The 15,660-nt window shown below is 39.0% G+C and overlaps 1 protein-coding gene across 2 annotated transcripts; it reads right to left on the bottom strand.

Moving 5' to 3' along the window:
- Positions 1–826: 826 nt before the first annotated feature.
- si:cabz01101003.1 (ubiquitin carboxyl-terminal hydrolase CYLD) lies at positions 827–15,147 on the bottom strand. Of its 2 annotated transcripts, none has more exons than XM_042400716.1 (17): positions 15,056–15,147; positions 14,609–14,833; positions 12,275–12,392; positions 11,186–11,343; positions 9,987–10,535; positions 9,461–9,566; positions 8,207–8,667; positions 6,792–6,957; positions 6,312–6,453; positions 5,868–5,990; positions 5,379–5,470; positions 5,209–5,272; positions 4,063–4,267; positions 3,837–3,945; positions 3,450–3,568; positions 2,403–2,610; positions 827–2,310 (listed from the first exon to the last, which is right to left on the bottom strand). In XM_042400716.1, exons 2-17 carry the CDS (start codon positions 14,777–14,779, stop codon positions 2,126–2,128), a joined length of 2,976 nt encoding a protein of 991 aa, XP_042256650.1. In that variant the 5' UTR covers positions 14,780–14,833; positions 15,056–15,147; the 3' UTR covers positions 827–2,125. The 2 variants fall into 2 exon arrangements, with proteins under 2 accessions (XP_042256650.1, XP_042256651.1); XM_042400717.1 differs by having other exon boundaries at positions 14,978–15,141.
- Between the last annotated feature and the right edge of the window lie 513 nt (positions 15,148–15,660).

Genomic DNA, 15,660 nt, shown 5'->3' on the forward strand with positions numbered 1-15,660 from the left:
CTAAAATCTTTTGGACTGATATGATTAACTTTCTTCAAAGAAGAGGCATAGCTAGAAATATTTTTAAGTATACATTGTAAACTTGCTCTCGATGTTTGGGAAGTATCATATTCACACCTGCAAATTCTCCAACCAAAAGCCAAATTTCAGTGTATTCAGAGACACTTTTAATATATATTTAGACATCCTGAAACTTCAGTCAGAACTGTAAGGCCATAAGAATGAAATCTCTATGTGAAAAACAAGCACCACCTTTATTATTTTATTGTATTGTTTTTTTATATATCCGAATTGCTTTTATCCTGTTTTCTCTGTAGCCTACCCTTGTTGTAAATTTCAAGTTGTAAATTTAAAAAAAAAAAAGACATAAAGAGAGAAATACTTAAATCCAATGATTTAAATGGGTATATTTCACATAAACAAAATCTACTAATTAACTTTTACATACTGTTATTTAGTAAATATCTTTAATATTACCGTATACTTGTGTTTTTCTTATGTTTTTTTATTCTATGAATTTGGAATGACATTTGGATGCACAATGATGTATCTTGCATAAAGCTGCTGAATGAAATCTGCATGTTGATATATTTCGATAAAATAAAGAAATAAACCCAAAATATGTTTAATATTTTTGTACATTTTTGTCTTTATTATCTTTTTTATGTATTCTATGAATTTGGAGTGATGTTTGGATGCACAATAATGTATCTGGCATAAAGCTGCTGAATGAAATCTGCATGTTTTTTGATACATTTCGATAAAAAAATAAAAATACCAGAGTACTAAATACAAGAGCAGGAAAAAAACCCACTAAACACAGTAGAAGATTATCAAAGCATTTATTAGGACATGGTCCACAGTTTGTTTTTTGACGGCTGTGTTTTATTAAACAACCTGTAAGCGATACAAAAGGTCAAACATCTTTGGTAGATATAGTGCAATCTTTACATTCAGTTTAGTGCAACGCTTTTATATAAACACACACATACCTGACATGTAAATGTAGCAGTGCAAATTGAATTGTAAAGTGAACATGTATTATCGTGTTCTGTACAGTGTGTGAACAATAATTAAGGCACAAGTTAAGCAGTCATTCAGGAATGTTTAGTACTGCAGCCGATCATTTACCAACAAATTCATGAGTGTAAAAAGCTCTTAAACTTAATAAACTACAGACAGGCAACATTTGTTCATTAAGCACATTGTCATTAGTACTGTTGTCATGTGAATTTTCATGATTGTCATGTTTTTATTTGATCTAACAGGCTCCTCTAAGGCCCCTTTGGATCCTGAATCCACTTCAGACTGTAGTACACGTGGGTTTAAAATAACTCTCGAATGCATCTCGAGAACGATCAGATTCATCATATCGCTCAGACTCGTTTGTATCTGTGAGGAAAATGCGACAGCTGCTACACAGAAAAACAAAACATTTAACACACGGTTAATAAAATGTTCTCAGGTGTCTGTCAAAATGTACATTGAATCTGCGTTAGACCTCGATCGATATTTGGTATTTTAGACCTAAAAAAAGATCCGATAACAACATATCGGCCGACATTCATTTTTGTTTAACAGTTTACATAAACATGATTTAATAATATTTCATAAATATGAATTACAGTTGAAAAATAAACTGCTCTCTGGTGGAGAAGCTTTGTAATGGAGAAACTGTTTCAATATGAACAAAACACATCTGTGCTGCTGTTTCTTGTTACATAACGGCCAACATACTGTTCATGTCGATACTGATGAGCTCAAATCTGCCGATGACGTGCGTCAGCTGGGCTCTAGTTTGCATTCACACTGCGGTTCACACGTAGATCAACACTGAATGTGGCTTAAAGTACAAAATCACAGTTTCCTCAATGCAATCTGGTAACAGACTAAATTTGGAGCTGATTTAAGATGAACCAAAATGCTTTTTTTTAAGTGTGAACAGAGCCAAAGAGGCTGAATACATTCTGTGTGTCTCTGCTTTTATGAACCATTTCACCATCTACTGCATAAGGTGAGAAATAAATGCTGGTCAAGCCTCGTTCTTCCTAAACAAAAGTCGATATTTTGCAGTGTTTTAAGGAGCCGGAGAACCCGAGGACGACGTGTTGTTGTGGGATGTGCGTCACTTGTACAGGCTGAGCTCAGGGCTGTGGTACAGACACATGTAGGAGTCGCAGAGCAGACGGCGGGCCGACTCCCGCAGAGAGGCGGGGTCGACCCTGCCGAGCTCCTCCTCCGACAGGCTGAGGTAACGGCCCACCTCGGGACACGCCTTCACCTGGGGGATGTTGAAGCCGTTCTCGCCACCTGTCGAGAGAGCAGACGGAGAGATTCTCGTGTTCGATCCTTTGACTGAAATCCTCGTCGCCAGAAGGGATTTTAAACAAAAGATCTCTCACCTTCTCGGTCCGCCATGCTGTCAAAAAACAGCCAGTCGGTCGGGAGGGGCCCGTGCTTGACGAAGCTCACGTAATGGCTCGTCTCGATGCACGTCACGGCGAAGAGAGACATCTGCTGGCGGGTGCAGTACAGAGGGGTGGTCCACGGTCCCCCTGGAACGCTAACCTTCACCGGGTTGTGGGAGACTCGCTTCCTGTGACTGTGGACCTGATGATCGGCAGAAAAGATGGTCGGAGTCGATATATAAAGCAAACACAGACATAAAGACAGAAAAAGAGAGTGAAGCTGCCTTTATATCTGATTATATTCATTTAAATTGTGACTATAAGCTGTATATTGATATTTTCAAGACGACTTTTTGGTATCTTCCTTAAATAAAAACCTGTTTTAGGAGCTCATTATGTTTGCCAATTAAATGGTCCTTTAATTAAGACTATATCACGTTTGAGAGAAGATGTAACACGTTCTTCCTCTTCTAAAAAGAATAAAAACTTGAATTCATAAGCAGTAAAATTCACTTTTGCTTCATTATATACTCTCAGGGGGTTTTGTTGCTACAGCTTTGCTTGGTCTGGTGTGACCGATAGTTCATGGTGGCAAAACTTAAAATAGAGGTTTCCGTTTAACTGACATTGGTGAGTCAGTTCAGTATCTTTTACTGACTGTATCTGTCTCATCTGAATGCAGAAGTTACTCTAACTTGTTTTACAGAAAAAAAAAAAAAGGTCTTCAATGAAATACTGTGAGACTCCCTTTATCGATGTGATCGTTATCGAGGTAAAAGTCAGCGTTGATTACTCTGAACTCTGTGGCTTCACAAAAAAAAAAATCAAAGAAGCTGAACGAGAAAAGTCTGAATCTGTAATAAAAGGCTGAGAGAGTTCATGCAAAGACTTCAGGAAGAAGAGCAGATCTGTGGCGGATAAGCCGGTAAACTTTTTGTCGGTGCATCAGGGGAGATCTAAGAAACGTGAGAACTTTTGATCTTTCGCTGCTTTCCGCTCACTGTCGCTGTCTTCGCTACAAATGAAGACATAAACGGATACCTGTGTGTTGCAGGTCTGGCAGTACTGTTTGAGATGACCGGGAGTGATGTCCAGGTCTTCGTAACACTGGAGACACTCCCACTCAGCTACGGCCTGACAGATGCTGCACTGTCTCAGAGCTAGAAAGAGGAAAAACAAGGAGGAAGACAGTGATGCGTAGTGGGAAAAAAGGTACAATCAAATGAAAATACAACTTAATTCACTGAGAAATGGTACAGTTCAAAAAAATGGATCTGAACCTTGCTAAAGTAGATTTTATGTGAGCTTAAATACATCTGAAGTGAGTGAAAACAGATGTGAAATCGACTAAAATAAACCTGAAAACCAAATCACAAACAGACTAAAATGCAGCTAAAACTGTAGTTTGTTTCCCAGAGTTGTTCTTACTGTCGTCGAGCAGGTCTGTGATGTCCAGGCTGAGGGTGGGCAAGATGGCGTCAAACATTTTAAAGTCCTTCCCGAACCTGGGCATGAGCAGCAAGAGGGAGGAGGGAGCCTGGCGGGGTGATGGATACACGACAATAAACAATAAACTCTTACCTTCACACAACAAGCACAGATTAGCTCCGAAATGAAATATTAACACACGATCAGATCGAATTATTTCCGTTACCTCGACGAACTTGAGGCCGGCGTGGAGGAAGGAGGACTCCAGCAGGGACTGGACGCTGGCGACCCTCATCCGACTGGAGGGCGGCGGGGACAGAGGGACGGGGGAGTCGATAGGGGAGAGGGGTGAAAGTGAGGAAGGGGAGGGAGGAAGGGAAGGCGGGAAGAGCTGGTAGAGGTGACACTCCTGAGGCTGATGAGTCATCGATCTGAGAAAGAAAGAGGCACAACAAAGGCTATTTGATTGAAACAATGCGATTCTAAAAAACTGAATTAGAGGCTATATTTGCGATATTTACCTTGAAATTAAGCGAGAAATTATTTATCCAGTTTTTTTTATATATATTCTCTCTTTTTTTATCTGTGTTTTTAACGGTACCGTGCTTGTAATTTCGTTCTTTGCATCACTGGTTTTTGCTGAATGACAATAAAAGGATCTTGAATCTTGAAATTGCAGAAAAGATGATGAAAACATTTGAAATTGAGGTTGATTGCTCTTTTTAAATCAATTTATTCAATTTAAACTTTTCAATAATGCATGTTACTTCAAATTTATTAAACCTGCATGACAATAAATCCTTTGAATGTTGAAAAAAAGGTTTTTAACAAAGCCGTTTACAACATCTGCACAACAGCTGCATATGTCAGTTTCTAGATTATAAGTTGTTTTTTTTTTTTTTAGTTTCAGATACTTGAAGAGGTAAAATTATCTAGTAACTGACAATAAAAAAAAAGCAAAGATTAGAGGAAAGTCTGAAAGAAGAAACAGAAACGTGTATTTTTTTTACTTTACTTTCCTGTTTGTTATCTCACAATCTTCAGATGTATCTTGTGACTCTAAAGGTTAGAAACTAGCAAACTAGAGTCAAGATGAGGTGAAATGCCAAAGAGATTTGACTCTTTGATTCTTATTCTCTATACTGGTGATTTCACTGGTTATCAAATATATGAGCTCATTCTAACCAGTTAAACTTTTCCATGATGGTTCGGACGGAGGTAAAGTGCAGGTGTGATCTCGGTCTAATTATCTTTTCTCATAAATATATCAGATCATCATCATCATATCAGATCCAGAGCTGCTCTGTGTGACACTGCTGGCTGGTTTATTATGTGCACGTAAACAAAAAAAACAGAGCGTCAGTGAGGTCACCTGATCTTGAGGAGCGGCTCGACTCGGAGGAGCTGGAAAAGCTTGTTGAGGAATTCTTCAGGATCTGACAGACAGACAGAAGAAGAAGCAGCTTGACAACATTCCTCAGTCTGATCACACAAACAGCCTGCAGCTAACAGAAAGGGTTTACACGAGGAATCCAGACATACCTTTCTCCTGATTGGTGAAACCCGTGTCACTATTCGCAGCCTCCAGCAGTCGTCTCAAGGCCATCGTCTTACTGGCGCACACGTAGCCGAACCTTGGAAACACACCAGTGAACACATACTTCAGGAATCACACAGACCACAGATGTGAGCAGTAACACAAAACTGAGAAAAAACACAAAACAAAACAAAGAAACCTACAGGAAATTACAGTAATCTCCCCGTAACAGGCGGATATATGTTATGATTTTGGTGTTACAGTCTGTCCAGATGTTTTTGACAGTAATCTATGAAGACTTTATGAGTGTTTTATGCCTTTTTTTATTAGATAGCAGAGATATGACAAGAAATAAATGACTTACTTTAACTGATATGACTGTTTTATTTCCAACATGTCTCATCTGTTTTGTTGTTTTATTCTTAAATGTCTGATTTTACAGTTTAATTGTACTTAAATGTTTTTTTTGTAGCTGTATATAAACACACGCAGACCTGCGCAGTGGGTTGACTATCTCACAGCGCAGCAGGTCCTGAGCCTGGATGGAGCTTTGGTCGGTGTCGGGGTCGGACGGCCAGAATAACGCCCAGTCTGCTGAACTACAGCACGAGAACAGACTGGAGAGAGAGAGAGAGACAGACAGATTAACAGAGGTAATAAAATAAGTTGTATTTGTTAAACACAAGATTAACATTATTTACACCCAAACAGTGGCACCATAACGTTAGATTAAGTGCGGCTGATCCCAGTGGGAACTGATTCAAAGCTTCTCCACCTGTCAACAAGTTCTACATGTTTCTTCCTTTTTCTATTAAGCAATCAAAACTGGGGTCTTGGGTTGCACATTAAGCTGTTTTTTTTTGGACATATTTGATATTTTACACCAACTTTCCTCTCTGTTACTGCAGACTAAACACATAAACCCTATATTATTTCACCTGAACAAGGTAGCATCTAGGTAGCAGGAGTTGAGGTGACCCTGGATGCCTCTCTTGCGGCCCTGGTAGAGCTCTCTGGCCTCATCTCCATCCACGGGAGGAGTGTGCTCCTCCACGCGCTCGCTGCCCCATTCTGCAAAGGCTGGGAGACAAAGAAGACTGTATTAAATATGTAATTAAATTAAAAAAAAATGTACAGTTATGATCATAAAACACTTGTGTGACACATAAGCGAGTGAGTGCAGAAGCGCCTTAAGATTCACTTCCTCAAATAGTCGCTCGAAACTCAGAGTCAATCATGTATGAAGTCTCGGTGGCAAATTTCCCGTCTTCTAACTGTGTATCTCATGTTTCTTGATGTATATCGTTTGTTTCATGACATCTGAGCTGATTTAGAAACCTGTGAGTCACAGTGAACTCAAGTTTTCCTACAATCTGTGACACACAAAAACACACACACACACAGCTATGTATTTTTACCTATTGAGTTGCACCGCTCCACTTGATTGACGGGCGTCTCGGGGGCGGGGAACCTGGAATCTCGCCTACAGTTGCGAAGCTTAACGAAGAGCCCTTTGTTGGCCGGGCAACGGAAGTGGCGCTCGCCGAGGTAACTACCGTCTGTTCCAGCAGACAGCTCTTGGTCCTGAGAGAGAGACACACACACACACACACACACACACACACACACACTTTATTACTGTAATATGGAGCGTTGAACCATTCAATACAATATTAAACTAGTTATTCAAGTTTTATTTATAATTGACTGGATGTAGAAATGTACAAACACAAATAAATCAAGGTTAGAATCAAAGCTTCTGATATCAGCACCATAAACCAAACCATTAATTTAAACCCAAAGTTGGTGTCTGTTCAATTTTCACAACAAAAAAAAGAAAAAAAAAGTGTTTTTTTTGTCCTTAAAGACTCACAACACTGTTATCTGTTACCGTTATGTTTTCTTTATTATGAGGAGAGCTGTAACGATTAATCTATTAATCAATTAGTCAACTGATGGAGAATTAATCTGGAACGATTTCAATAATCTCATCATTGTTTAAGCAATTTTTTAAAGCACAAACTGTAAAAAAAAATCACTGGTTTCTGCTGATCAAATGTGAATATTTCAGGGTTTCGTTGGATTTTTAGAATATTAGTCAGACAAGACATTTTAAAAAGTCCTCACTGTCTCTGGGAACTCACGACTGACATTTCTCACGATACGCTGACATTTAACAGGCCGCACGAATAAGTGAGTAATCGAGAAATGAATCAGTAGGTTAATCAATGATAAAAACAACCATTAGTTGCAGCCCTATTTAGGAAATTATCAAATCTTAACAGTAAGAGTTAAATATGTTTCCTGTCACGTCGACATGTTAGATGTTAGTGTTCTCATGCTGAATGTGACCTTCTCTGCTCTGGCAGCAGCACACGACTGAATCATATATAAGCAAACACCCTAGAAAAGTTAGTGTTTGTTACATTTTCAAACACAAAAACTGCAATTTCTTCCACAATCCTGCTTTAACCCTCATCATCTCAGATTTAAATGGCAATCTGAGCTGTAATTTAAGTCTTAATGATGAAAAAGCTGCATTTTGTGTTCGTCGTTTGATCAATAATTGAAAATACAGGCCTGGCTTTGGTTTGTTTACGCACATTAATGATGTAAACAAACTTTTAGCAGCATCAGAAAACATTCATAACTTCAGTTTAGTCATTATTAGTGTCCCTAAATTAAAAAACCTGCCAATCACTTTGAGGATATTAACAGACACCAATATTTTGCTCTGAATTGATCCGTTTGCAGACTTTCTGACAATATAATAAACCTTGAATAAACTTAAACAACAGATTAATAACAACTGAAGCAGAAACTGTCGTCTTACCAGCTCAATCCCCGCCACCGGCTCTGAAATCCCACTGATGCGTCCAACCCAGCGGATCACCCCGAAAAGCGGCGGCTCGTTCACTTCAACCATCGACCCCACCTCCAGCTCGCCCTCCGGTCCCGCCTCCCCGTTCTCCCCTGCGGCGTCGACGTAGTCCGGCGTCCTCAGCGGCGAGGGCGGGCCGTGTACGCCGTTGGTGTGCTGCAGCTGGTCCGCGGAGGTCGGTGACGTCGGGCTTTGGGGTTTGGGAGGCGGGAGAGGGGGAAGGGGCGACGGTTTGTGGACGGGCTTTGGCGGCGGCAGCGGAGGAGGTTTGGCTGCTTGTTTGGTGGGAGGCATCAGGGCGACCTTGACGGCGGGCGGTGACGTCGGGCCTTGTTTAGTGACGGGGGGCGGCAAGGGCTTCAGGATGGATTTGGGAATTAGAGAAGGAGGGTTGTGGCGAAGGGATTTCGGCTCTGAGGGCACAAAAATGGAAGAGTGAAGCATTTTCACACAAAATAGTTATATAATTCACATTTTTGTGTTTTCACGTAGCCTTTTACAGCCACTAAATTCATTCAACCTTTATTTAGACTAAATATATTGATGTAGAGACCTGATTTACAATATAGCCGAGTAAAACACAAACAACACATCTTAGGCGCCAAGAAACACAGATAACATACTTAGATAAAAATGCTGATAAATTTTTAAAAAAGTAAAAGTAATAAAAAACCAAATTAGTAAAAAATACTAACATATTAAAAACCTTAGAATAAATAAAGCAATTAAAATTTACAGCAGATGAATCAGCTAAAAACAAGAGCAGCTGGAGGTGAAATTACAAATTTAAATTGCCGTATTTTTAGTTTTAGGATGTTTATTTTTGTGACAAGGTGAATACATTTAATTTTCTTTCTTTTAAGTCTGGTATTTAAATGTTGGTTCTTTCTGCTCTGAAATATGTGCAAAACATTAAATTCTTACGTTTGGAAAAAACACAAATTGCAATATTTAAAAAGACATTTTTCTACCTGAAGTAGTTTAATAATTGCAGAATTGCAAAATGTAGTTTGCTAAATGAATCATTAATGGTTACAATAACTGAAAAAATATACTTGAATAGAAACCAGATGATTAGGACATACAGTAGGTTAAAAAAATCAGCCATAAATCCCTGATAAAAACAGTAAACTCTTATCTGTTCTCTGTATAATAGTGTAAACTAATGCTTAAAACATACTATGAGTGTGTCAACGGTTGTTATACCTGATGAAACCTTGGTTACTGGCAGCAGTAGACCATAGACGGGGGTAGGAATGTGGCAGAGCTTCTCTCCTTTATAATGTCCGTCCCAGTTACCAACAGGAGCGTCCTGTAACGTTTAACACAAAGTCAAAAGATCGGACGTAAAGCTGCAGACTGAAACGCTCCACAAGAAGAGAAAGAATTAAAACTTTGAGATAAAAAAACACGTATATCAACCATATTTACATGTTGGTTGTGGTATCCAAGCACACAAAGTATGAGAGTTTCAGTTATGCTGAAAACGGAAATTTAAAATAAAGATTATATAGGCTACAAAAAGACAAAAATACTTTAATCACTTCAAAAACTAGAAGAAAAACCATAAGATCAACTTTATCTGTACGCCTGGAAATCTGCAGAACAACTTTTCTGGATCAACTCTACCTCCGAGGAAAAAGTTTACAGCCATAATCTGATTAATTATTCAGTATTTACATTTGATTAAAGGTGATAAATGACCATTTAAAATAATGAGGATGACACCGACCAGCAGGACTCCGACGTAGATCCCTGACGAGCTCCGACCTGGCAGGAGGCCACAGAAGCGCACCTCGCCCCTCTCGACGGTGTCCTCCAGGGGGAAACACACCCACTGGCCGATGTGGAACGGCAGAGGCGACGGGGGTCCTCGGAACTGGACCTGGTTTTGAGCCGTGATGGGAGCTGACTCCGCGGTCCGGGGGAGGACGCCGAAAGCGTGCGGCTGCGGCTGAGGAGGGCTGACGGGATGATGCTGGAGGAAACTGATGTGTCGACCGTGCTGCTGGTGATGGTTCGGGCGGTCGTTGCCGCCATGGTGACCGTTGCTGGGCTGATTATTGCCGCCGCCGCTGATGCTGCGGTGAGGGGGGTGGGGGTGGTGGTGGGGGTGGTCTCGCTCGCGGGCTCGTTCGTGTGCGTCTGAACCGTTGTTGCGAAGCCAGTGGCGGTGCCTGATGTGGCTGATGGGGACGAAGAGGGCGCAGGCATCGGGGCAGATGAAGAGCCTGTTGCCCTTAAAGGAACCGTTGCTCTTTCCTTTACCGGCAGCTGAGCCCTGACGGAGACAGAAAACAATAGACACGCCGACTGTAGCGTTCGTCATGTAGCCAGTAAAACATCAGAAAACAGTGACAACAGTGAAAATGGTTTCCTACAGTCCGCGCTGATGTTTGTTTTGTTTGGCCAAGACATTAAAAACAAAAGATTTCCAGTTTACTTTCATGTAAGACAAAAAAAGCATAAAATTCTCACATTAGAGAAGGTGAAACAATTACATTTTTGCCATTTTTGCTTTAAAAATGGCTTAAATTAATCAAATATCAATATTATAGAAATTATAATAATACTTATACAATTACAAAAAATTACACAATTACACTTTATTTTTAGTATTTATTGTATTTATTCTAATTATTATTATTTGGTATTTTATTCCCATATTTGTGCGATTTTAACATGTTTTTTTTTATATCTTATTGCACTTGGACCACATGTACAATGTGTCGGAATGACAATGAAACCTTCAAACCTTGAAAATAGTTGATTCATTTCCCAAAATGTTGAACTATCCCTTTAACCTTTTTTCCTGATTGTGAGCTGCAGCAGCATTTAGTCCAGTTTTTGTTATTTTACAGCAAAAAAAAACCCCACGCTGATTTAATGTGACATTTGGTATATTTTGACTTAAAGATGTAAAGACTTTACCTTGAGTTGAACCCCAAAATACACAGCGCTGCTCCCTCTGGTCAGTGGTCCGATGAATTTGAGCTCCGCCTCTGCCAGCTCGTCCGTTTGGCCTATTTGGACCCACAACGGGGTCCCGATGGGAGAAGCAGCCAACGTCTGCAGCTTCCCGGGATTGCCTGAAAAAATACAAAACAATGAAACAATGAAATCCTGACTACCAAGGGAGGAAATAACTGATCACTGAGTCGTTTCTCTGGGAACTTGGTACTTTTTGGGTTTCTTGTTAGGACAATAATGTTACTTTTATTGAAGTTGTGGACTTCACTATTATAGAGAAACATCCTTTACAGTGTGTTTGCAGTCAGTTATATAACAGCTTTACTTTAAATACTACATTACTACAAATAGGTCGGTTTGCCAGTAATCTGGTTTTACTTCCTATTTTCCACTTAAAATATACAAATTTGAACTCTGCCCTCAAAGCCAAAGATCACGTCCTCCATAAAAAAAAGTAACTCTGCAACTTTTACTGAATACAGTTTGTACTTTACCACTCAGTAAATCATACAGTAACATTACTACACAGTACTAGTGGTTAACCTTTATTGTAGGGCTGCAGCTAACGATTATTTTCATTTATCCACTAATCTGTCAATTATTTTCTCTTTAATTGATTAAAGTTTGGTCTATAAAATGACAGAAAATTGTGAAAAATGCAGATCACTGTTTCCCAACGCTCGAGACGACGTCCTCAAATGTCTCGTTTTGTCCACAACTCAAAGATATTCAGTTTACTATCATAGAAAACTAATAAAAACAGAAAATATTCATATTTAAGAAGCTGGAATCAGAGAATTTGGACATTTTTTTTCTTTAAGATTGACTCAATTATCAAAAATTATTGGCAACTAATCGACTAATCGTCTACATTAATGTTAATGCTACTACAGTATGTCCACTACTACTACTGCAAATACTACTACTACAATGTTCATTCATTACTACCACGACTCCCAACATTATCATTAGCTGCCATCACTATCACACGTGTGGATATTTCTACTAATCATACAGTAACACTGCATCAAAAAACTTTTAACGTATTACTTAGTAATTTGAAACGAGCCTCCGGATCAGTCACAGGCTCCAACAGGCCGACAAGGTCAGTTGGGACTTCAAGCAGGAACTTCCTCTCTATTTTTACCATGATGCCATTGTCTAACACCTGCGGGAAAAACAGGAGGTACAGAAAAAAAGAAAATATGAAAGAAAGAGAGAGAGAGAGAGAGACAGAAGAGGAAAGAAATTAGGGGGCGAGTGTGAAGCGTACATAAAATACAGTAAAAATCATTACGAAGAGGTGACTCAACAGCATGCGGTGGTTGCTGTCATCATGACGGCCGCATGGTGTTATTATGTGATTATAACATTTTAGGATGGTGAGCTTAGGGAACAGACCACCCAAACCTTGTATAAATATAATTTAAAAAGAGCAATTTTAAAGGTTTAGTCATTTTAGAGAGTTGTCTACATCCTGTGTATGGAGAGTGTGAGCTAGAAGGAGATTTAGAGTATTTCATTCTTGTTAAATGTTGTTATTATTATTATTGTTATTATGAGTCTTTCATATAAGCCAGAGATGATTGGGCTGGATACTCCGAGTTTTATGTTACTTGATTTATATTGTTTTATTTGAGTGTGCGTGGTGGGTGTCAGCATTTGTTTTTACATATATTTTTATTAATGTTTTATGCTTTTTATTATGTTTTATGTACCTTATGTTTAAGTCTGTGTGTATTCTGTGTTTCACCTGGCTGGAAACTACGAGACAATAAAGTTAATTTGAAGTAAATTGAAGCTGAAGTAAAGCTTATTCTCAGTATCAATTAATCTGCCAATTATATTCTGAATTTCTGAGCACAAAGTGACATATTTAAATTGCTTATTTTATCCAACCAACAGTTTATTATTAGAGCTGCAATTAATGATTATTTGTATCACCGATTAATCTGCTGATCTTTTACTCTATCAATCATTTTGTCTATAAAACATCAGAAAATAGTGAACATTGTCAGTTACTATCATGTATGACACAGAATAGCTTCAAATCCTCACATTTGAGAGGCTGCAACCAGCAAATCTTTGGATTTTTTTGCTTAAAATGGACTAAAACTATGTGATTATCAAAACAGTTTTTGATTAATTTTCTGTTGACTGTCTCACTGCAGCTCTATCCAGTACAAACACATATTCAATACGGCAGAGAAAGCAGAAAAAACATTTGAGAAGCCAGAACCAATTGAATGTTTTCTTGAAAAATGACTGAAATAATTAATCAATCGTCAGAACAGTTACTGATTAATTGTCTGCAAATGAGAAACTCATTTCAGCTCCAAAATAAATAATGCTGCTTTTCAGCGGTGGAAGAAGTATTCAGATCCTTCACTTAAGTAAAAGAACCAATACAGCAATGTAAAAATACTCCATTACAAGTAAAAGTCCAGCATGAAAAATCCTACTAACGTAAAAGTACATAAGTATTATGAGCTTGATGTAGTTAAAGTATTGCAGTAAAAGTACATAAGTATTATGAGCTTGATGCAGTTAAAGTATTGCAGTAAAAGTAGTGGTTTGGTCCCTCTGACTGATATATTATTATATATGACATCATCAGATTATTAATACTGAAGCATCAGTGTTAGAGCAGCATGTTACTGTTGTAGCTGCTGGACATGGAGCTAGTTTGAACTACTTTATATACAGTTAACTAGTTTAGTCCAGTAGTTCCCAACCTAGGGGTCGGGTCCCTCCAAAGGGTCACCAGATAACTCTGAGGGGTCGTGAGATGATTAATGTGGGAGGAAAGAAGAAGAAACAAAGTTCTGATACACAAATCTGTTGATTTTTGGTGAAATATTGGATCATTTGAACATTTATTAAAATAAAACCATGTGAGAAGTTTAGAGGGAAAAATCACTATTTGGTGAAGCTGTTAACAACTCATAGACATCTGAAATGTGACCCCGACTACACACTGCTTTTTGTAAGACGTCAAAAGCCAAAAAGGTTGGAAACCACTGGTTTCATCTTTAACCATGTGTTGTATTTTAAAAGCTTGTTATATTATCCATTGTGTCAAATCTTCATCTGAAAAGTAACTAAAGCTGTCACATAAATGCAGTGGAGTAGAAAGTATAAAGTAGCATCAAATGGAAATACTCAAGTAAAGTACAAGTACCTCAAAATTATACTTATGCACAGAAGGCTACTTAGTTAATTTCCATTACTGCTGCTTCTTACAGTTGAGTAATACTTGAACAGGTTGAATCCACTACAGGACCGCCTCCTTAGACTACATGAAAGGCCCCTGTGCCCTGAATGGTAGGTCCACGTGATGACTCAGATCATTTAAATTTAATTTAATTTAATGTGTGTTAATACCTTGACCCATGCGTGGTCGCCTCTGCCCTGTTTCAAATCCTGTTCCTGGCAGATGTTCCCCCGCTGCAGCCGAATGGTACCTTCCAGCTGGTCCTGCACCTTAAGGTCGGTCGAGATCAAGAACATTTTGGGGGGCCGCCGCTTCCTGCTCTGCTCATGGGCCCCTGACATTTTTATGTATCTTTTTATGTAGCTGCTTTCAGACGAATTAAACCCTTAATTTTCCTGTAAAATTAAGAAATATAACCATCGGTGACGAGCGACAGGAGGGCCAATTGACGGTAACGTCAGGTAAGTAACGTTCACGTTTTAACTTTCATATTTAAACTGGAGTTCGCTCGTGAAAACCGTTAAAGCAGCACAAGTTACCTTTCAGCCATACTCTCAACTAACAAGCCACGCAGTTAACTTCGCTGAACAATTTGTAGGCGTTTATCAAACACTCACCAACTTCCATCAACTCCTGAGCGTCAACATTTCCCCTAACATTTAAAGGCGCTGCGCTTCAATAACAAACCGCATCGCGAAGCAGGAAGCGGAGTGACGGACACCAGCGGGAGCCAATGGCAAGAGAGAAAAGTTCGGCAGGGGTGTTGTCTTAGCCAATCAGAGAGCTTGTGGGCGTTGCCGCGACAAGGGGGAAATTCCACACTTCTTGATATGAAAGGTACACATGCATGTAGGAAGCTGATACATACACAAACACATCTGTGGGTGATTTTTCTTTATTAGTTTATAAATAGAATAGAAAAATATTTTCCACTTACTCTGCGTCATTTATCTCTTTTACATTCACACTTATTATCTCTAAAAAATACACTACATACAGTTAAAAGATAAATATCGTGCACAATCAAAAACTGGATTGTCATGCAGAATTCCTCACACAACAAATTAGAAAGTGCAAATGTCAAAATGTGCATTATCTGACTTTTCCTGGCACGACACGTCATGATGCCTGGATACAGATGTGCTTACAGCATCATTATTGTCAGTTTTTTAAGCATTTCAAGATAAAGAAAACATACTTAAAATCTATATCAGTTGCAGTA

This window comes from Thunnus maccoyii, chromosome 22 (assembly GCF_910596095.1).
Source record: "Thunnus maccoyii chromosome 22, fThuMac1.1, whole genome shotgun sequence".
Lineage (NCBI taxonomy): Eukaryota > Metazoa > Chordata > Actinopteri > Scombriformes > Scombridae > Thunnus > Thunnus maccoyii.